The sequence below is a fragment of the Anoplopoma fimbria genome, chromosome 3, assembly GCF_027596085.1.
Source record: "Anoplopoma fimbria isolate UVic2021 breed Golden Eagle Sablefish chromosome 3, Afim_UVic_2022, whole genome shotgun sequence".
Classification (NCBI taxonomy): Eukaryota; Metazoa; Chordata; class Actinopteri; order Perciformes; family Anoplopomatidae; genus Anoplopoma; species Anoplopoma fimbria.
Genome location: NC_072451.1, coordinates 10452202 through 10474869, shown reverse-complemented (window position 1 = coordinate 10474869; position 22668 = coordinate 10452202). Strand labels below are relative to the sequence as shown.

The 22668-nt window shown below is 42.3% G+C and overlaps 2 protein-coding genes across 2 annotated transcripts in view; one reads left to right on the top strand and one right to left on the bottom strand.

Annotated features, from left to right (window-relative positions):
• Positions 1–849: 849 nt before the first annotated feature.
• ddx10 (DEAD (Asp-Glu-Ala-Asp) box polypeptide 10) lies at positions 850–6811 on the bottom strand. Its single transcript, XM_054627179.1, has 2 exons — positions 4854–6811; positions 850–3257 (listed from the first exon to the last, which is right to left on the bottom strand). Exons 1-2 carry the CDS (start codon positions 6201–6203, stop codon positions 2097–2099), a joined length of 2511 nt encoding a protein of 836 aa, XP_054483154.1. The 5' UTR covers positions 6204–6811; the 3' UTR covers positions 850–2096.
• A 1555-nt stretch (positions 6812–8366) lies between these two features.
• szt2 (SZT2 subunit of KICSTOR complex) overlaps positions 8367–22668 on the top strand; it is a 105818-nt gene continuing 91516 nt past the window's right edge. Inside the window, exons 1-13 of the mRNA XM_054623525.1 lie at positions 8367–8537; positions 9426–9551; positions 11438–11611; positions 13826–13996; positions 14889–15011; positions 17398–17560; positions 18022–18128; positions 18630–18840; positions 19588–19758; positions 19858–20089; positions 20226–20355; positions 21582–21727; positions 21826–21978. Coding sequence (XP_054479500.1) covers positions 8514–8537; positions 9426–9551; positions 11438–11611; positions 13826–13996; positions 14889–15011; positions 17398–17560; positions 18022–18128; positions 18630–18840; positions 19588–19758; positions 19858–20089; positions 20226–20355; positions 21582–21727; positions 21826–21978 — 1931 coding nt within the window. The 5' untranslated portion in view covers positions 8367–8513. The remainder of the gene's footprint in view (positions 8538–9425; positions 9552–11437; positions 11612–13825; positions 13997–14888; positions 15012–17397; positions 17561–18021; positions 18129–18629; positions 18841–19587; positions 19759–19857; positions 20090–20225; positions 20356–21581; positions 21728–21825; positions 21979–22668) is intronic.

Here is a 22668-nt window from a genome sequence, read left to right as displayed (position 1 = left end):
TTACTAGTTTTCTAACTGAACCAGTGTTTTAAACCTGGGGAACAGAATAGATCATCAAATCACACATCAAAACTTCAAGAGAACCATTCATGAAGACAGAAATAATTAAGAGATGGGAGTACAAAGACCTCATTTCATTTCCTTTCTACATATTTTATCCCAAATATACTTATAAATACTCATTATCATTAGTTGTGCTGGTTTGTGTGTCTTTATCTGTTGCTCAGTTGTTTATTATCTGCTCTGCTGTCAAATAGCTTTATGTACAGTTTATATTGGATGTGTTAAATATGGTCAGAAATATCAGTGTTTATTTTTAGTGAGGAGCAAAGGATGATGGGTGCTGTTTTTGTTTTGGAACTCCAAAGGCTGCACATCAATAATTTAAAACATGTATGAATGAAAGGGTAGTATGACAGTTTATGTGAACTGATAAAGAAATGTTTATTCATGTTAAATAATGTAAACTACTTCCTTTGGGTTTGCCTGATCAGCGTTTGTTTTATGGTAACCGTGTCCGATTCCACATTTCTGACAGCAGATTCAATTTTCATTTACCATTTTATTTAATTTTTGGCTTTCATGTACATTTTAATCTTTAGTATGATTGCTAGTTTGTGTTTGATTTCAGTTTTTCAGAAAGGTTCACTGTTTCTATATTTAATTTGTTTTTGTCAGGGCCAGGTATAATGTAACTACATAAACAGTTATTACCTTGCTGGAGAACTGTGGAGGAATGGCCATAATGTTTAAATCTCTTACTTTGGTAATCTACTTGAGGCCTTTCATGACCGAGCCCAGCTAAACATCACACCTGAGCTCAAAGCCTGGTGAAATGGCATTTCATCCAAAACAACATTGAAATCTTGTCCTCGTTATTTCATCTTACAATACTAGAATACATGAGAAAAACAAAAGGGATTAATGGTGAGGCTTTTGCAGCATAGCGCCATTTCCTGGAACGTCAAGTCTGGTCAGTTTCTTTGGTTCAATGTGAGGAGAGTTGACAGAAACTCATGCGGTCTCCTCTTTTTCAGTAGTGATTTTGCTGAAAGGTTCATTTTGACATTATTCATTTTTAACCAATATTATTATTTATTTCGTTTCAACCATATTTACACAGCTTTTTTGGTTTTGTTTTACGTTAACCACCCTGACAACCAGGCCGCTTTCAGCAGTGATTGGTCAGGTGAGTGGGGGTGTGAAAGGAGGCGGGGTTTGAACCTCATTGACTGAACCCTTTACTCATGACATAAGTTAACTAGATAACTTCTTATCCTACAAATCTCAAAACACATGACTGCAGCTCTCATGAATGTGCTCAAATTCTATAACAAACCATTAAACTGAACACGTAAGTGAGCAATACAAATTCTTTAATAGTATAACTCAATATCCATATTGATCCCAAAATGGTGATGGCGTTCTCTGCGATACTTTTACATAAGACAAGATAAAACATGTTTAATATTCAATATATGCTATCGATTACATTGTGTGGGAAAATAATTTATTTAAGCTTGGTTTTTGACAATATAACAAAATTGATGGGTTGTTTGGTTGTCAATTAAATCTGTTCAAACCTGTGCGACACAGTCCTGATGAAGCAGATTTGCAGAGTGAAACTCAATAATAGTTACAGGTCCTTAATATATGAGATCAGGAGCATTTCTGTTGCCTCTAAACAGCTTTCAACATGACCAGGTGGCTAGCAGCTAACAATGCTAACACTGCTAACAGTAATGTTGTTATTTAGTCAACTATATTTGATTTTACAGCCAAGTTTGCAAGGGGCTTTAATGAAAATATGGTATTTGTTGCATTGTGGGAGTTGTAGGATCTTGACCCATGCTATGGACTAAAGTCAGCCTTGATGCTTCACTTTACCACTTTCCTTAATGTCTCTTAAGGAGTCCTCCAACGTTATGGATGTGCATCACTAAAACACTGGAGTACCTTCAACTTTGTCACTCTTCTCATGTGAACACAATTCAAAGACTTCTGTTCTTCTCTGTTTTCTCATTTGAATTTGTTAGAACTTTATTAAACTGACCAGTTTGTACTGTTTTTAAATCCCAGACTCCTCTCTGTCTCCTCTAGCTCTGTCCTCCTAGCAGATGCAGAACCAACTGCTCGTCCTCGGCCAGAGAGAGACCGGTGTCCAGGGCTTTGTGCTCTTCGTTCTGTCGCCTGGCTTTCTTCCTCTTTCCCGCTGTAAGCTCCTCCTCTTCCTCGTCGCTGCTTTCGCCACTGTGCTGTCGTTTGGCTGCCGTCATCTCATCCTCCTCTTCAGGGCGTAGTTTGTCAGGGTCCGGCAGGGTGCTGGGGTCGAACTCGTCTTCGCTGTGGTTGGCCAGGTACGCCACCACCTCGTCCTCCTCGTCTTCGTCGTCAGATTTGCGTCCGTGCTGCTTGCTGGCCTCCCTCCTGGCCGCCTTGGCCTTCAGCCTCTGCTCCCTGTGTTTGGCTTTCACCTTGCGGCTGTACTCGTGCTTGTCGAACGCCTGGTCCTCACGCTTCAGCCTCTCCCTGGCCTTCTCCACGTTGATACCCGATACCTCTTCCTCCTCCTCCTCTTCGGTCACTGCCCGTTGGACCGGAGGCCACACCTGCACGGCCTCTCCCTCCTCGCTGAACGCCACTTTGGTGTTGACCTGGAAGTTTCTCTTGAGGGCTTTTTTGGCTTCTGTGAACTTTGTCTCTTTTTCCGTTTTCTTTATGGAGAAATCCTCGGGTTCCTCTGAACTCTCCTCGTCCCCCATCAGGTTGAAGACATCCTTTCGTTTGACTGTCAGCAGGTCCACATCTCTAAGATCGTCGTCACTTTCGTCGTCATCATCTGCACCCAGATGCAGTACCTCTCCTTCATTACCACTTTCCTCCTCATCATCACCTGAATCTTCTGACTCTGAGCTCTGACCTTCCTCCTGAGGAACGTCTCCTTTCAGCTGGGCCTTGAAGCTCCTCAGCTCTTCCTCTCCCTCAGACTGCTCCTCCTCTCTCCGCCCCTCTCTCTCGGTTTTCTGTGCCTGAGCTTTGCTCAGAAAGCGCACCCTCGGAGCCACGGCGAGGCCCAGAGACGCAGCGTACTCCTGGAGCTGGAGCTTGAAGACATCAAACACCCCCTTGTTCTTCATCAGGTAGACTGAGCGCAGGTAGGAGACGAAGCACCTCTGGGCCCTCTCCTTCTGCTCCTTCTCCTGGGCCAGGAAGGCCTCCAGCTTCTGTTGGACATTCTGCAGCTTGTCTGGGTTTACCTGGCACCAAATCAGAGAACAAAATTAGGAAATACAGATGTTGTTTACTGCCCTCTTGTTGTTGTGTCACACTAAATTGTATATAATTATTAGGGAATTAAAGGCATCCTGAGATTCTTGATCCACTATGTGTCCTATGGATCAATATTCTGATGAGCAGAAACCTATTTTGTGAGTATCTCATGCTGCTTTTTCCTCTAACACAAAAACTCACAGGGTACCTTTAGGTCAACATTCTTTTCTCTTTGGTACCCAACTTCATTCAGTTATCTAACAGCTAAAATGTGCTATATTATCTATCAATGCTGTAAACAGACAATCAGCGTCACCCATTAAACAGCCCTTACGTCAGTGTAGTAGTGTATACTCAATCACCTACAAAAGAGATTTAGTTGAAATAATTTGCTCTATGAAGTACATGCATGATGATTTACTACTTTTCACCAGTTTTATTACAAAAGATTATAACAAAAAATTGTAGATGGCCGATATGATTTTAGGACCTGTACTTCAAGTTCATTTTCAACACCAATAGTTAGATAGCCTTCACCATCCCTAGAATAAAGGATACATAGGCTTATTATGAATGTGTTTGTTATAATGGGTTTGTTTTTTTTTATATGTAGACTACTAATGTCAGAATTGATTGCCTTATGACAAACATGTATCTGCTACAAAAAACACTAGAAAACCTTAAGATACTGAACTAATGCATTGTTGCATGTAACTATCGGCTGAAAGTCCATCATTGGGACAACAGCAGTAATTCAATTCTCAATTCGCAAATATAGCATGATGCAACCCTTAAAACCCAAGACTAACCTATCATTTTTAAATATGATTGTTCATTGAAAAAGACTCAACAGCAACAATCTCTTTATTATCTATATGTCTATTTTCTATGCATGGTGTGATTTATTTGTCTGTCATGTTGTTTATTGTATTTGGCATTAAACTGAGAGAGTTGAGCTGTACATACTGTCAAGATGATGTCATTCACATACAACACGACAGGAAAGAGACTGGGACACATTTGGAATAAGTATAACAGTGAATGAAGCCATACAATGAATACAACACAATACCCAACCTGATAATGGCTTTCTATTTTTCTGCTCACTGTGTGTGTGTGTGTGTGTGTGTGTGTGTGTGTGTGTGTGTGTGTGTGTGTGTGTGTGTGTGTGTGCAGGGGCGCCGAAAAGGGGGGGGGTAAAGGAGACGGATTCTAGGGGCCCATGATGGAGGGGGCCCAGAGAGGCCCCTAATGATGATGAAATTATAATACAGAAAAAATAATGACACTAAGTTATTAACTAACATATAATCACACATGTTTTATTTTCCATGTCCTGGTAACAATTCCTTTATTTGTTTTGGAAGCATCAACCCCTGCAGGGCCCCCCTTCCCCCCTCTATTTACGTAAAATGACATAATTGTATGTAAAATAGCATCAAAATTTTTTGCCGCTGTGTTGGGGGCCCTGTAAAGATTCTTTTCATGGGGCCCAAAATCCCTAGCGGCGCCCCCCTGTGTGTGTGTGTGTGTGTGTGTGTGTGTGTGTGTGTGTGTGTGTGTTGTGATGCATTAAGTCTCACCTGGATCTTAGTGATGGGGACCCTCTTCTCTCCCAGCTGGCCCACCATGCCCTTCTCCTCTGAGGGGAGCAGCAGCAGCAGCGCCTCCCCGCCCTCCTTGTACCGGGCGGTGCGGCCCACCCGGTGGATGTAGGTGTCCGCGTCCTCCGGACAGTCGAACTGCAGCACCCAGTTGACCGCGGGGAAGTCCAGGCCTCTGGCGGCTATGTCGGTGGCGAAGAGCACGGCGCTCTGCTTCCGGAGGAAGTCGTTGTAGACCTCCACCCTCTTCATCTGCTGCTGCTTGCCGTGCAGAGCCAGGATTGGCATGCCGGGTCTGAGGCGGCAGAGCACCCGGAACAGGTACTGCACCTCCTTGCAGCAGGCGAAGAAGACGATGATCTTCTTCCTCAGGTGGCTCTTGATGAAGGAGTAGAGCATGTTGACCTTCTGGTGGAGCTCGCACACCACGTAGCTCTGCTCCAGGGTGGCCGGCGTGCTGAACTTGGCCTTCTCGTGGACCCACACGTACTCCGGATCTTTGAGGCTGAGCCGCGCCAGGTCTTTGACCGACTTGGTCTGCGTGGCGGAGAACAGCAGCGTCTGCCGGGACCTGGGCAGGTTCTCCACGATGGCGTTGAGCGTGTCCGCGAAACCCATGTCCAGGATGCGGTCCGCCTCGTCCAGGACCAGCATGTGGAGGTCGGAGGCATGGAAGGTGGCCGTCTCGTCCATGTGCTGGAGCAGCCGGCCCGGCGTGCAGATGACGATGTTGGTGCGGTGGATCTGCTCCGACTCGCTCCTCAGGTCCTTCCCGCCGATGATGAGCCCCGCGGAGAACTCGTGGTTCTTGCCCACCTTGCGGAGCACCTCGAAGGTCTGGTAGGCGAGCTCTCTGGTGGGGGATATGATGAGAGCACCGAGGCCGTCCGTGGAGGTCCACTGGTGGCGGTACAGACACTCCAGCACCGGTATGAGGAAGGCTAAAGTCTTGCCGGAGCCGGTCTTGGCAGCGCCGAGGACGTCTTTACCGAGCAGAGCGAAGCCGATGGTCTGTCTCTGGATCTCCGTGGGCTGTCGGTACTGAACCCCCTGTAAGCCTAGCAATGTCTTCTTAGAGATGGGGAAGTCTGAAAACTTGACCGCCTCCTTGGCGTTTATCTCGCCGTACCGGCTGACGAGCCGGTCGATGTACTCCCGTTCGACCTGCCACTCGGGCTTCTTCTGCTGCGCTCGGTCTCGCTTCACCCGATCTTTCGTCTTGTTGTATTTTTTCTTCCATTTCTCGAAGTTTCTGACGGGGTCGGTGCCGTCTTTCATCTTCGCGGGTTTAGGTTTCTTCCCGACGGACTTCCCACCCTTTTTCTCCATGTTTTAAGATAAACGGAGCAAAAAGAAGAGCGTTAAAAACACCGAGGTTGAAAACCTTCTGCTTAACAGCGTGGAGAAGACAGGTCCGCGTCGCATGTAGCACAACGTCATCAACGCGCGCAATTCATGGACTTTTGCCCTCAGTTTTACCTGTCAGGCAGGACTTGGGGCTTCCTGAACCAGAACTACTACAACATTGAGCACATGGAGCAATTATCTTACCATCTGTCTGTCTTATTTTTATATTATCGGTTATCATATTTGTTTTGTTTTTTATTCGGGACCCTACTCCGCATTCCTCTGACTGGACTTTTAAACTGGACAAGAGCTGCAGCAATTTTATTTATAGTTTTAAGTTTGTTTTCTGAAAAAAATGTCAATTCTGATCTTGCTTCTCAAATGAAAATATTTTCTGGTTTCATAAGGAAATATGTCCCCTTGGGCTCTGGATTGATTATAAATGGGCATTATTCGTTATTTTCTGACATTTTATTGACCAAATGACTCATCGCTTAACCCATCAGAATAATTGACAGCCGATTTGACATTAAAATATCACCTTTTAATTGGAGCCCTATGCTGGACATTTGTTAAAGTTATGTCAAAGACTGACTGGTGTAATGACCAACTATTTGCATATGTACTATTTATACAGGCAATAGGTTGATTTTCTTTTGTCAAGGATTTAATTTACTTTTTGTTTAAAATTCTGATAACAAATATTACTACCTGTTACAATAATTAGTGCATTAAAAAAATGCAAAATGGACATTATTAGACTTCATTGAATATCTATTGCTACTTGTACCCAGAATTTATGCAATGCCTAAAGTGTATTCCCCTCCTTATGGGTCCTCTACAAGAAGTGAATCATTTAGAGAGGATCTGACGCTACCTGTGAAGCCTAACTCAGGGCAAAGACATCCCTAGTCCACCAAGAGTGGCTAACCACGTTAAAAGAAAAAATAGCCAGTAAAAAGTAAAATTGCTAATGAGGGGTAGAATCTCGAGTGTTCAAGGCCAATGGCCAACTGTAAAGAATAAGTAAACAACTTGGGCAACATTCAGCTTGTTTATTTGTTTATTGTTATCATCAGTCTGGCTGTTGTATAAATCGGTTCTTCTAACAGTTTTCAACTTTAAGAAGTATTTCCATAGACTATTTTTGATGTTTCACTAGTTAGTTGGTTAGTTGTCTAGTCAGCCGTTCTGCTCCTGGAGAAAAAAAAGAGAAGCGGCGACGCTTCCGGATCACATGCCGCTTAAAAACAAGATCCACGGAAGTTTAATGAATACCATTTCAAAACAAAAGCTTATAGTCTGACGAATGGTTAGATACAAAGATACCCTCAAGACGAAACATGATTAATAAGCAGTAATAACATTCTTAACAATATTATTAGAAAGTTCAAAAGGCATGATACAAAAACCCTCTTTTAAAGAAAAAGATATAAAATAAATTTGACTTTGCAGGAGCCAGTATGTGATAAAAATCTACTTCTACTATGACAACATTTTTGTTGGTAGCTCAATTAAGTCATTTTGGTTGCTTTAAAGAATGTTTAAACCTATGAAATATATGAGTATATAACTAGATTCTTGACAGAAAGTGAAGGTTAGACATTCTTTTTTAATCTAAAGGCCCCTTTCCCAGCAGACATTTCAAATAGTAGAAAAAGCACAGGTGTTACTGGTAACATGAACAGTGTTTCTACTCGTATGTCCTAGTAAACCACCATGACAGTGTGACTGAGCCAGTCTACATAATGCCAGGACCCTGAAACTGAAGCAACTATGGAATTCGGCCTTTGTCAATTTCATTACTCGCAACTGTCAGTTTTCTGTTGATGACATGACAAAATCTCCTCTGTACAAACAGCCTGTACAAACGGCCTAAGAAGAGGTATAACGTGTACATGCTCATAAAGTATAGCATCTTGGATTATATTAGTGATTGCTTGGAACTAAATGATTGGAATCATTTCTTGCATTTACCAGGTAGTAAAGTATGTATGTATGTGTGAATATATGTGTGTATGTAATACATACAAATGTAGGAGTGCATTACCTGAACACACTCTATCTTTTGTCTCCATGCTAGTGTAGCACGTTTTATTTTGAAAGATTTGACCGGAAAATGTATGCCCTGTCACCCTATCCAATCTGACACTACTCCACGAACACCCTTGCGAACATCTGACGAGACAGATGATAAACAAGTATTGGGACGGATTGTTTTTCACTGACCAAAGTGAATATTCGTCAGCGGGGGCTCGCTAACGTCCCCGCTGTCCCTATGCTACACCCGGCATGGCAGAGAGACAGGACAACGAGGTACCATCACCTTTATTCTGGTCTAGAAAGCTCAGGGGTTGCATTTGGTTAAGAAAAGAAGATCACATTGGTCATTTAATTGTTCTTCCTAACAGTCAGTCAGATCTCGACAAAGTCCTGTTTTAAGTGAAGCACCAAGATAACAATAGTCTCCAGCAATTAAAGCTTCGCTAACCCCTCCGGACGGACAGAGACCTGTGTTAGCTGTAAGTTAGCTATGAAGCTAGCAATAATAACAGCCCAGGCTCAAGTTAACACGAGCCACGTTCGGTCTCTCGTTCCATTAAAGTTGAGCTGTTTCCCCTGTGCTTCTTTAGCACAGTGCTTAGCACACGCAGTGCTTTGGTAAATACGGTTTTCACCCAGCACCAAATTAGCTGAAGCAGTTAGGGTGTTTAGTGTGGCTATGTGCATAGGTAAAAATGTATTAGAATTATTACATTCAATTTAAGGTTTTTCCGATTTAGCTGGATCTGTTGGTTAACTCTGCTTACAATGAACCTGTTAAAAAGCATCATATTTGAGTAAAAGCTTTACTTTAAATGCTACACACTTCATGCTAGTGTCCTAATTTGACCTTTTTATAGGGTTAACGTCTATAACAGGAAGACTGTAAGAAAAGTAGACATTTGATTTAAGAAGATGCTAGACGTGGGTTGGGGGGGGGAACTATACAGTGAACACCAACATCATTTAAATGACTTAAATCAGAATTTTGCAAGCGTGATGGACTTTAAACTGACAGCTTTTTAAATTGAATTTGGTGTTAAAAACATGTGGAGTCTTATGCAACCACAATCAAGACACTTGCCAATTCAGATCAGTGAGCAAAAAAAGTACAGTAGTGGTCAAGACTCTGAACATGTGCTGTATGTCTCTGATGGGAAGGTGGAGGACGCTGACCGGATCTACCTGCTGATGAAGGAGGAGTATCGCATCTCTAGGAATGTGCGTCTGGCTTGGTTCCTGGGTAAACTTAACCAAGTCATCTGTCCAGCTTCAAAGCCTGAACTGGTGAGTTAACCCTGTCCCTTACTACCTCTCCCTGTCCTCATGAAGGCCCAGAGGCATTAAGATTGAAAAGGTTGGTTGATGGTTGGCCACTCTTGTTGGAAGCGGTAAATGGAACCATTAGCATGCTGCTGCTTTTATATTGCACCGCTGATGAGAGAATAGAATGTGGTTTGATTAACCAAACGCACCATTCAGGAGACAGGAGGCCTCATGTTGACCCACGTTTGATGCCCACCACTCCTAAAGACACATACATCTTCTCCAAAAAGAAACGCAACAGTATCGTTCTCTGATCATCAGAAGGCTGACAAACAAGGTTATCCCCAATTTCGATACTTTTGGTCCAAAAAACATAAATAAGTAAATTAGGTAATTTTTTGGAGGCATAAGCCTGATTCGATTTCGGAGGTCAAGGGTTAAGGTACGTCCTTTTCTCACGTTCTTGTGATATCTCGTGAACTACTCGAGCAAATTTCTTCAAACTTGGCACAAACGTCCACTCGGACTCAAGGGGTCCTTCTTATTTCTCGATTTTGTGCCTCCTCGTCTTATCGGTCCTATGGCTTGTGACCCGAAAAGTGCAATCTCAGAGCGCCATCTTTAATTGACGTCCTAAGTTCTAAAATGTTCAAAAATTCTAAAATGGTGAGCAAGGAGGCTTGGGGAATGAGATACAAGCGCAGACGCACCAGTGTCTCCTTTGACGACGTTTTTTCGTCACCTGTAAGAGATCAAAATGTTGTGACACACCACTGGAATTAGCTCAAACCATGGTGGGACTCTACAAATGTAACGGTTCCTTTAGAATTCATGAGTTGTTGTTATTTAAGATGATCAAACATTCTTTCCTTCACAGTTTATCTTATAATCATGACATTATGTTTCCAAGAGTAAACAGCTGCTTTAGTCAAATTACTAAATCAACGACAGCATTTTCTTGCATTCAGCACTAATTTGCTGTACATTAATTTGTCATATATGTATGACAAGATCACAAAAAATGTCCTAATATGATCAAATGAGACATGAATGCAAACTGAAACGTGATGGGTAGTTGTAGTTGGTCCTTAAATCTGAATTTGTAAGAAACATCTCCTTAAGTTTTCATGTTGTGCTCGCTATTCGTTGAGAACAGCAGACTTCTGGGTATTATGGTGGGTAAATCAGTCTAACACATGACTATATTATTTTTCTTTCACCTCAAATATTAACTGACTTATCCCATTTGTTTGTCATCACATGACTGAAAAACAGGAAATTTAAATGAAAGGACGTAATAAGGAAACCCTAGTCAGCAAAAATGTGTAGTGTACACAGAAGTTTTTAACACTTTTCTTTTTCATTATTTTGTTACGTTTCTTATTTTGATTTGTTTGCTGAAGATTCTTTGCTCATCATATCTGTCATATCTGCTGCTGTGTATGGCTCCACTGGTGTGAGCACATCGCCCAAATTTGCAGGACTGCAACATACAAATGCAGAGCCAATATTATATAGAACTGAAAAGCCTCCCAGAACTGATGCCTTCACTTGGAAGACTTTGGTGTAGACGGCAAGTGAAACTTCATGTTTATTGCGTTAGGGGGAAAATAAACGTCCGTCAAAGTGAGCTAGTTTACAACGGCCCACTTCAGGACCAAACATAGACTCAATATCCCCGCTGTCATAGTGCAATACTTCACAATCCAATATCCCAATGGCTTTCTGATATCAAATTTCTGAAATTGCGTTTCAGTCAGGCAAGAACTCAACTAGGCGCTCAGCATCTTCATTAATCTTAATGAATCCAAAACAAGGGTCATGACCCTATGCAACTACTTTAACAATCTCTGTAAACAGATTCATAAAAGTCGTGATGTCATGTTTGACTCTCACTTCATTTACAGCTGAACTCGGAGAACGAATTGGACTTGCTGAGCATCCTACCTAAAGGATGGCAGACGGATTTCTCCCCCACCATGTACCCCTACATGCTGGTGCCATCCACCCGAGCCACCTTCCTGGCCCGGAGGTACCGCTTCATCATCGAGCTGGACCTCAGCCCCTCCACAGGGATTGTGGTAAGACTTCCACACAGTTTAATGACAGTGATGTTAGTCTTAATGCTTATGTATACAAAGTGCAGTAAAATCTAAGAGGACACCAGATGCTGATCAGTAAGTGGCATCCTGTGCCTGAGTTATAATGGTACAGTTCTAGTTTGTATAGTATGGTAAAGATCATTTAAGGCTTTGGTCTTCAATTTGCAGCGTTTTGATTCAGACTATCTCAAGAACAATTGGATGGATTGCCATCAAATATTGTGCAGACTTTCGTGGTCCCAACAGTATAGGATGTAAGGCCATGGTGATCCCCAGAGATTGACCCTAAATCCCGCCCCTTTTCCCTCTGTGCTCCAATAACATTTGAGCAAGCCCGGAATGCAGCAGAACTTCGACCAATTTTCCCCTTTCCTGTTACGTCTGTTCAGAGGTAACATTACTATGTGAGTCGAATGACATTGGTGTCACAGTCGTCATTGACACATTTTCATTAAGTGTGGATTTGGCACCCTTTGTGGACAAAAGTGGTAGTGTTTCCGAGTCCCCTGCAGTTCACTGCTGCAGGGTCTGACGATCTGCCTCGCTCAGTCCTGGATCTGGTAGTCCTGTTTATTTTTGTAAAGATTGTCCAATTTAGCAAAAGTAACTAAGGGGAATGGGACTTTGGATTAGTCGATTGTATCTAGTTCCATCATCAGGACAGAAGTCAAGCGTTGACTCTGCAGTGTTCGTTATTGTGCTGATGAGGATGAGTCATGATATGCATAGTTGAATACAGGAGGCGCGTTTTAATCAAAGAGCTGCTGTCACTGCACTTCAGAGTGACTCAGGATGGTGTGTCACCCTCAAAACTCCCCAGCATTGAATATACAAGGCCACATGGTGTTGAGGACAGAAGTGGTGTATTTAAGCCTCTGGTGTCATCTGGTGGTCTGTACAGACAGATGTCTGGAAGGAAATGTCTTCAAATTTGGCACAAGCGTCATGAGCTGGGTCTGCTGAATGTGCATTATGTTTGACCCATTTATATGAAACTACAGTGCTGATATAGATCAATCTCTGGTTGTCGGCACCCGTCAACTCTAGTTCCAAATTCATCACTGTTAAACCACAGAATGATGAAGAATCACATAACGCAAGTACCAGAAAAAGTGAAGCTTCACTCTCACTTCTCTCTGCACTTTTCCATTCCCATGAAGCTGTTCACAGAGAGAGACTGAGAGAGCAGTGGTATAAATAGGAGGAAGAAGACACTAAAACTTATTTTAAAATTGAAGCTTTAATTATTGACCATCATGAGAATGAGTGATGCTCACTGATACAATTCTACATCAGTTTAACTAGAGAGCTATTTCTGCTGCCTGTTTCATTTTATCTGACAGTGCACAAACATGGAAAGACAAGCCATATTGGGTCTCTCACATTGGAATGTAAATGGTTTTGCTGGATATTCATGTATTCATCGAATGAGAGTCTTGGTCAGATTATTACCGTATTTGTACACAGATTTTTTTTAACCTTTTCTGCTCCGGTCGCGACGCATATTTTAACAGTTTAATTTTCTTTTCGTACAAGAGATGTTGGTTTAGAGAATACATCTCATGCTGCTGCAGCTGCTCTTTAGGTTAATCTGACAGCATTCAGGTCAGACTTTTGTCCCGTTGAGAGTGATACAGAAATGTTACCGGGTCAGATCTAGAGACACTGTTGCCATGACTTTCCCGTTATTATGGTGCTAATTCAGACAGTTGGAGCCCATGCAGACATCAGCTTCATCGCATATGTCGACTGGGAAGTAGTATAAAGTCTACCAGCAATAATATTTCAAACATGGCCGTGATGTCCAGCCCTCAAGGGATAAAAAAAAAAAAAGTGAGGCACTAAAGGCAGCTGACAAAAAACAGAACTAACGAACCATTTTCAAAAATGTTATGTTATGTGTCTTTGTAGAAAGCATTATAGACTGATATCATTTTATACTGCCTCAGTAATGCAGGATTGGTCAGGGTACAATGTAGACAGTGTGACATTGGTAAATGGAGCCTTTAACTGTGTGTCAGCCTATAGTTTGCATCCTGTAAACATCATGAGTGTCAGCTCTAAAGTCGTGTGGGGTTCTCTGTTAATGCTCTAGCTTCACAGCTGTTTGTGTATTTCAGTCTGTTTAATGCAAATAAAGTTACTGATTGCAGAAATGAGTTGTGTACTTGAGGTGTGTTTTGTGTTCTGTAGGATGACAGCACAGGAGAAATGATCTTCGACGAGGTGTTCCATGCCCTGTCCAGATGTCTGGCTGGTCTTGCTCAACCGTTCAAAGTCCCAGGAACTGATCAGCCGTTCAAGCCCAAGATCTTCGTCACCATCTTGGCGTATTCTTCAATCATTGGCCTCACCTCCCATCAGGTCATTACAGGAGCTCACATGTCCTCCCGTTTTTGTTTACTGATGTTTTATGTACACATTTTTGTATCCAGACGTTCATGAGCCTTGGAATGAGTGATCTAAGATGGAGCAACTTAACAACAAGTTGGTTCTCTGTCCTCGCTGGTTGAAGGTTTTAGGTGTGAATCACCTCTGACCTCAGCCAGCATCACTGTAGGGTGTGGTCAGAGGTGTGCTCTGTTGAACCTGTACAGGTACTGGAAGAGGTACTCAAATCCTTAACTTGAGTAAAAGTAGAAATACCATAGTCCAAAAATACTCCATTACAAGTAAAAGTCATGAATTCAAAATGTTACTTAAGTAAAAGTACTATTAGCAACATGTACTAAAAGTAGCAAAAGTAAAAGTCTTCATTATGCAGAATGGCACCTTTTAAAGGTTTTGTGTTAATATTTTTCTGTTTTCATCATTAACAAATCTATGTAATAATATTTTAAAAGGATATCTTAGATTATTTGAAGTGGCGTTGTATGAGGTACTTATCCATAGTCAGTGTATTACCTACTGGTTCCTGTACCTCATGCAACCTCACGTCAAAACACCCAAACTATCCCTTTAATGTTGTAGTTCATAAATGTGAAGTCAATTTGACATACTTTGTACACCTCTGATAATTCAGTAGCCCAGTATTGCATCATATAGTATAAGTAGCCTAACTAGTGTCAACGTTAGGCTACTTTTTCATTCAGTTTCATTCAAAGTGGAATGCTGAACCTAAATGGGTTCAGTAAGGGATGTAAAGCAATAGTAAGCAGCCTCTATGCTGTTTGAAAAGGGATGCATTAATGAAGCACAATGTGCTGCTGACCCAGATGTTGTTGCAGTCCTTTTAACAGCCTTGTTCCCCCTGCAGGTTCTGGTCCAGGGCTGTCAGCTTGATAGAACGGACCTGGTTGAGTTCCTGCATCACATCTACCAGCAGCTCAGGGCAGTGGAGAGCAACATCGCAGAAGTCCTCCATCAGCAGCACGAGCAGGCAAGTGCTCACAAACAGTATTTACATGGTTTAAAATGTTGAAGAGGAAACAACAGATCTCTTTTAAACAAAGCTGATCACTTTCCTCATTAGCAATGCAAACACCGTCATATTCATCCTTTCTTCTTATCAATATTAATATTGTGATGCCAGCATCACTAAACTCATATTGCACAGGGCTGGCGGTATTTATATGTTTCTCATTGTGTAGTTTATTGTGACTCAATCTTTCAAACACGTCCTGCTGCTACAAATACTCACTAGAGAAATGTGGAGTAATGCGCCGCTGAAAATAGTCCCCAACAAATGCACTATATCCTTCCGTTTGAGTCATTTTTGATAACAAAAACTACAGTAAGCAGGAGTTTTAGGATACATTATGCCTTTTTGGTGTTTGTGATGTGTTTTTAAAGATTTGCGTCCTTAGTAGGAACCAGTGGGAGCCGAGAGCACAGACAGAGTAAGGAAGTCAGAAAGCATTAAGATACTGACTCTTACTGAGCACATTGTTGTTTTCTGTTTGGAGATTTGTTAACATAAAAAAAAACAAAAGAAAAACTGAATCATGCCATCTTATTGTTTAATGTTTTGTCCTTTTTATAGAGATTTTAGAAATAACTAGGTACCTTTTACGTAGAAGGAATGCGTCTAAGGGATAAAACTACTGGATCTTTTGGTCTTTAGGTTTGAGTCTTCTAGAGGTGTTGTGGGTCTAATTCATACTGACATACTGTTCTGTACACTGTGATAGGAGGAGACCCCAGAGGCAAACCTATAGTTATTCAATAAACTCTGATTATCTGGCTGGCGAATGGTGCTGCCTTCCAATATCCCGATGTATTAACACATCGAAGCTCGAGAAACACTTGAAACAACTTTGTTATGAAATCTAGAGCCATACCATCATCTAGAGCCATACCATCGCGTGTGCGTGCGCGCGTTCGTGTGTGGGTAGAGAATTGGCAAAGTGTAGTGCGTGTATGGTGCAGTGGTTGAGTGTGTGTGGGGGTGGCATCATGTAAATGAACACAGAGACCTCTGGGAGTGTGATGTCTGGGAGCTACACAGCAGCCTAACTTAAATAGCCACACTGCTACCGGTGCCTTTCATCTCCCAACACACATAACTGCCTTACTAGATGAACGATTAGCAAGAAAAATAGGTGTGTGTGTGTGTGTGTGTGTGTGTGTGTGTGTGTGTGTGTGTGTGTGTGTGTGTGTGTGTGTGTGTGTGTGTGTGTGTGGAATGATGGAGGCCACAGCTCTGGGGGAAGAAGCTGTTCCTCTGTTTGTGTGAGTTTTTATTGTTCTGTACCTCGGGGGACAAACAGACTGTGACCTGGGTGGGTTGGGTCCTTGCTGATGTTGCTAGCCTTCTTGTGTAGACGACTAGCATAAACTGTGTCCAGAGTCGGGAGCTTGGTTCCTATGATCCTCTGCACTGTTTTGACTACCCGGGCCAAGTCTCTCCGGTTCTCTGCTGTGCAGCTGTTGTACCACACAGTGGCAAAAGATTGTCTCTATGGTGCTCCTGTAGAAGTTGACTAGGAGCTTAAAGATGCCGGGATACTTTTCCTTTCAAGACTCAACAATTATTTTGTTCGTCTTCATCTGGTTCTTTGTCAGTTGAATCAATTTGCACCTTTGTTTGTGATGTTGACGAGCTAGTGGAACTTTTCAACCCAGAGTCAAACAACTTAAATTGCTTCACCACTTCCTCAAAAAAAGATGCCTGTGTGCTCGCGAGTAAACACACTTATGCACTTTCAGCTGTGTCTGGTTCTTGTATGTTAAAATATGGATGCCACTGATGGCAACCAAAAGCCAAGAATTGGTTGGTTTCTCAAAATGGTTTCAGTGGTAACCTGTCTACCCTTACTGTCGAGCCCTGATTTATGTGACTTTGTGTCTTTGTTTTTGTTTTTATTGGTACCTTTGGCATAGGGACATAGAAAAGAGGGACCCCCACAACTACAGTCTTGATTTTTTTCCACAGCTGTCTCAGACCAAACTTCCTGTCCACCACTGCATCACTTTTTTTTGGCAAAGGACTGTGGAGCCAGTCTGAGTTTTGCTCTCATTTGCAGAGAGTTCCCTCACTGGGTTTGCATCGCTAATCAATCCCACAATCCCTTGCGAAGTGATTCGCCTGCATTCCATATAAAATGAATATGGGCAAACTTAATGTTGCGCCACTTTCAGTGGAACTCTAAGACTAGGCTTTAGTGGGAGGGTAAGTTTCCCCAACTGGCTCCCTTCTTCATGTGCATGTAAGTAGTTTTACTTGTTGGTGTAAGGATTGTAACATTAAATCTTGTGTATTTGTTGGTTTTCAGTGTTGATTAAGATATACATCAATGTATTTATTTTTTCCTGTGCCTTTTTAGTCTGTGGAGCCATCCCAGAGCTCCAGTCTCCATAGCAACATCCTGGATGACCAGCCCCACAGGAAGCAAGGCATTTCCATGGTGTCAGCTGATATGGGTCTGGTCAGCATGGTGCGCCAGGGCATCCTGGCCCTCCAGCTGCTGCCCCCAAACTCCAGCGCAGGTATGTTCGTCTCCAGTACCCAAAGTTATAATTTTGTTTCTCAATCAAGGGATGGTCTTCAGAGTTTAGAGATCCTCCCAGGCTGAATTGCTGAAATGTTTCCTAGAAGCTCTTTGAAGGAGTCTAAACCCTGGGATGAAAAACATGCCGTCATTTTCTCAGTCCATCTGCAACCCAAGAATTGCGCCTTTTGCGTGTTCTTGTAGTATTGACCTGATGAACGGCGCTGTTGCGCTTGGCCGTTCACAGAAGATATGACAGAAGTAGTTGTATGAGGAATGATGCTAGAGAGCTGAGAGAAGTTAACACCCCCACACACCTGACCAATCACTGTGTATAGTGTGAAAACATTATATCATACTTGAAGCAATTGATCTTTTACACATTTGGAGCACCTCCTGTGACTTCATCAATCTTCACAATAAGAAGGTTATGAGAATTAGTATTTGTGTGTGTTCCAGGTATCATTATAATCACAGATGGAGTGACGAGTGTTCCTGATGTGGCCGTGTGTGAAACCTTGCTGAACCAGCTCAGGAGTGGAACCATTGCCTGCTCCTTTGTGCAGGTAAAGACCATAACATCTCCATGTTTGTCATCTCATAACATCTCCATGTCTGACTTTGTTGTTTGTAACTTGTCTAGCTTCTTTTATCAAATGGAATTCACAAAATACTGGTGATCTTTTTATCAATACTCTGAGAAAATTTTGGAATTGTTTAAAAGGATTACTGGCAAACCAATATTCCAGGTTTGATTGTGGCAGTGGGTTTATCGTCACCTACTTTTGTATCTTGGATGGTACAGAAATGACAGAGTGGCTGAGATTTTTAGAGGATGAATAACCAGGTGGCTCTATGTTCTGTGTTACATGAATGTCATATCTAGAAAACGATAAACCGGAATACTTGTGTTCATGTTGACATAGTCAATAACTCCAGCTCAAAGAACTGTTACGCAAAAGGGATCCTATGGCTAAAATGACTCCACAGTCTTGATCCAGGAGGGAGGAGACCTTGTTCTGAAGCCTCTGACTGCTCTCCTTTGAAATGTGTTTGTCCCTCTCCAGGTTGGCGGTGCGTACTCCTACGACTGCAGCTTTGGTTACATCCCCAACGTAGAGCTGATGAAGTTCATATCGTTAGCCACCTTTGGCTCATACCTGCCCAGTTGTCCTGATGTGGACCTGAATAGCCAGGATATGAACACCTACCACAAGGCCTTCCTAACCTACTCCTTCCTCAACACCCCTGAGTCCATGAACTCCGAGTACTTCTGTGGTGAGACAGCTATGCATACTATGAAGTGTGTGTGTATGTGTTACTCCCTTGTTGAGTTGTAGCAGGGCGCAACATAAGAGATGTTGAGTCCCTTCCCCGGTCCCCAAACCATAATCTGTATCTAAGAAGTGGATGTAGTCACCGTGATGTTCTGTTTTGAAGCCTTGAGTTTAGGCAATTTCGCCATCTCATATTGGTGTTAGACTGTCTCCATTTTGTCTTATACTAATGTCTATACGCTGTATAGGACAACCAAAAATGTTAAAATTAACTTCATGAACTAAAAACACACTTTGAAAGAGTAAAAGTTTGAAGACGAAAAACACGGACCATTTCCAAGGTACACATTAATTATAATATTCATTAACGGTAAGTGAGTCAAGAATTCATGCCTATTATGACAATTTCACACAAATGTCTACTAGGATAAAATTATTAAGTGGTGAGATTTTGGACAGACATAGATGTAAACTGCAACTTGACTGGTTGATGTGATTCTAGTGTGTTTTTTTTTTATTTCAGATGCGACCTTTCTAGATTAATTGAACTGAAGGAAGAGTGTAGAACTTTACGGCCACTATCCCACCCATGGAGTCTATTTAAATGAACTGTCTTGTGTGCTCCGCTGACATTATTTTCTAGATAAAATGTAACACAACATAGTTGTTTTGTTATTGATTATGATTATGCTGGCTATGATGATGAAAATATACAGGCCTACATACCAACTACTTCACTGTTTTGTAGTCTCCCAGCACAAACTGTTCAATGAGCACCTGGTGTCAGCCAGCGGTAACCCAGCCCTGGTCATGAGGAGGAAGAAGCACACAGAGAAGGAAGTCCATGCTCATTTAATCAGCGTGGTGTCTGTGCGACTGAGAGAGGGCTACACCATCAGAGAGATCAGCCTCACCAAAGGTAAAACCTCTCTCCACAATAGTCTCCTATCTAAAAAGTCAGAGAGCATGCAGCTTATCGAGATAGATCCGTGTTAGACCCTTGTCCTGGTTTCTTTAGGGGGGACTCAGCTGGAGGTGAAGCTGGTGCTGTTGTGGAAACACAACATGCACATTGAGTACCTGGCAGCCGCATCCTGGCCGCTTGACCCCGCCAAGAGAACCACCAGGGTGGAGGTGACGATGGAGGGGAGCTACGACATCCTGCATGACATCAGCTGCACCCAGAGGAAACCCATCACCAGCCCGTACCGCACATCCGTCATCCGGCGCTTCTGGAACACCCTGCAGAGGTACACCTGTCTGAAGGAGGACCGTGATGTCCTGCAAATAATAACCCTGTGCAGCTCCTCCATCATGTCAAACATAATGTAAGATTGGTGGCAATTATTTTATTTATATAGATAATGTGCTCTTGTGTTTTTCCAGCATCAACCAGACTGATCAGATGTTGGTGCACCTTCAATCATTCAATTCAATACCTGAGAACTACATGATTCCTGAGAGCACCAAAAACGGAGTTCCTCTGTTCTACATCCCCCCAGGCTCTACTACTCCGGTACTGTTCAGAACTTCTCTAATTATACTTAACAAGTATGTTGAGAACACTTAGACAGTCTGGTCTAAGAAAACTCCCACAGCCGGATTAACTAAATCGATAGCTAGCTTTTGTGAGCTTTTTCATGAATACATTTCTTTTGTATTGCAGTAGTCAAAGGTATTTAATGGCTCAAACTGTGATCGGTAGTGATGGAAATGTTAAACCGTGGTGGATATGTACATTTTCGCCCCTTTTCCAGTGCAGTGCTATGTGTCTCATTGAAGTTAATATATAATAAATACTAGAAAGGTGCACTCAATAGATTGCAGATCTCCGCCAGGTGTTACAGCAGCGACCACTGTTGTTTGGTGATTGAATGAATACAACCCACAAATGGCTTATCCCCCGTCTAAACACCAATGCTCTGTAAGGGATCATTCATCGTTTAAGACATTTCATACCGTCTTTTTCCAAAGCTCACCAAGCTGTCTGCCAGAGTAACAGCAGCTGAGTAGCGGTGATGTACTCAGCAGTGTATTTGGACTGGTAGTTTCGTTAGCGTTTAGCCAAACACACCGCCCAAAACAATCAAAGCGTGCAAATGGTTCTCCCATGCATGCAGCCATAACTGGCCACCCAAAATATTATGCAGTTTGCTGCAGCAGAATGCGAGATTTGATGTGGAAAGACACAGGTGGGTACACTCACGGGGATTTGGACAGTTATTATAATTAATTGACATACAAAACATAAAATTACTATGCTCTCCTCAAAGGGCACAAGACTCCAGTCAGACAACAGTCATTTTACCACGCTGATCATTGAAACACACTCGACAGAAACCAAATAAAACTATTTCAAACTGTTTTTGTTGGTCTTTCCACTGTTCCATCAATCCTCAACTCTTCTGGTTTGACAGTTTGAAGAGAGACTGAAAACCTAACAGATACGTTGAATGTGACACACCTGGAAAAATAACAGAAAGGCATACTTGTCTAATGCAATGGGAAAAGAACCGATCGGCCCAAAACGTGCATATATGCGCTGATTTTGGTGGAAAAAGGCAATTGGTATTGAATAATAGCAATGTAAAATGCTTTTCCTTTTTTTGGTAATGCCACCACGGTGTGCCCAAGAGTGGAATACTACACACTGTAGCTTTAAGCTGCAGTGGAAAACAGTTCAGAATTGACCTCTGACTTCTGTTTGCGTGCCTCTTTTGACTCCATGATCTCTTTGTCCAGGTCCTGTCCCTGCAGCACAGTGGATCCAAAGACTCCTCTCAGTCCCAGTTTGCTTCCTATTGGAAGCCCATCCTCTCCATGGATGCCAATTTCTGGCAGAGATGGCTACACATGCATCGCATCGCCATCCTCCTTGAACATGACATGTGAGAAAACTTTGTGTTTAACCTTAATATCTGCCATATTGTTTGGCTCTCTTCATCCTTTTCAGTCCCTCATTACGTTCTTCATTTTGTCCCTCCAGGCCTGTCCCCAAACACCTGCACACAGCTGGAAACAATGGACGTTACAGCACCATTCAGTGTCGTATCTCCCACTCTGCCCTCACATCCCTGCTAAGGGACTGGAGCAGCTTCGTGCTGGTGGAGGGATACTCCTATGTTAAACTCATATACAGGTGAGACAGCAGTTGGAAATACCACACAATGTCAAGAGCTGAAGGAAACCTTCTTTGTTTTAAAGGCTAGATACTGACAATAAACTTGTTTGGATTGGAGCTGGTAGTAGCCATTATTTAAGCCAGTTTAGCATCTTCAGTTTTCTGCCCTAACTGGAAAGGCATATGGGTAAATGAGACTTGGGTTATACTGCAACAGCTTTGTGAGATTCTGTAAACAGATGTTTTCATGTACTTTTCTGTTTCTGTTCTGTTAAACGTGACTCCCATTTACTTCAGTTAATCAGGAATTTTTTGATTTCTGTGTTGAGTCATAAGAGAAAAACAAGTTTCCTTCAAATTTTCAAGGTAACACTGGGTGAATACTTGATATATAAATGGTTATTTTGTGGGTGAAGTATTCCTGTGGTTCACAGCCTAGATGTCAGAACCCCTCAAGGGATCCAAAGACAAATCTGAAGGCGCCAACAAAATGATTAAATAAGTAAGACAGAAAAAGACATATTTTTTTTTTTGTTATATTTTTTCAAACCATACTTTAAAATGTTTTCTTTTTCTGTGAAATACAAGGTACTTCCATGTCTTTAAGCTTTAATAAAAAGTCCTTTTAAATCCACTTCAAGTCCCAAGTACAGCTATGGCCAAGATGTTACAAAAAGGTTTGTTAATTCTGCTTAAGGTCAAATTACT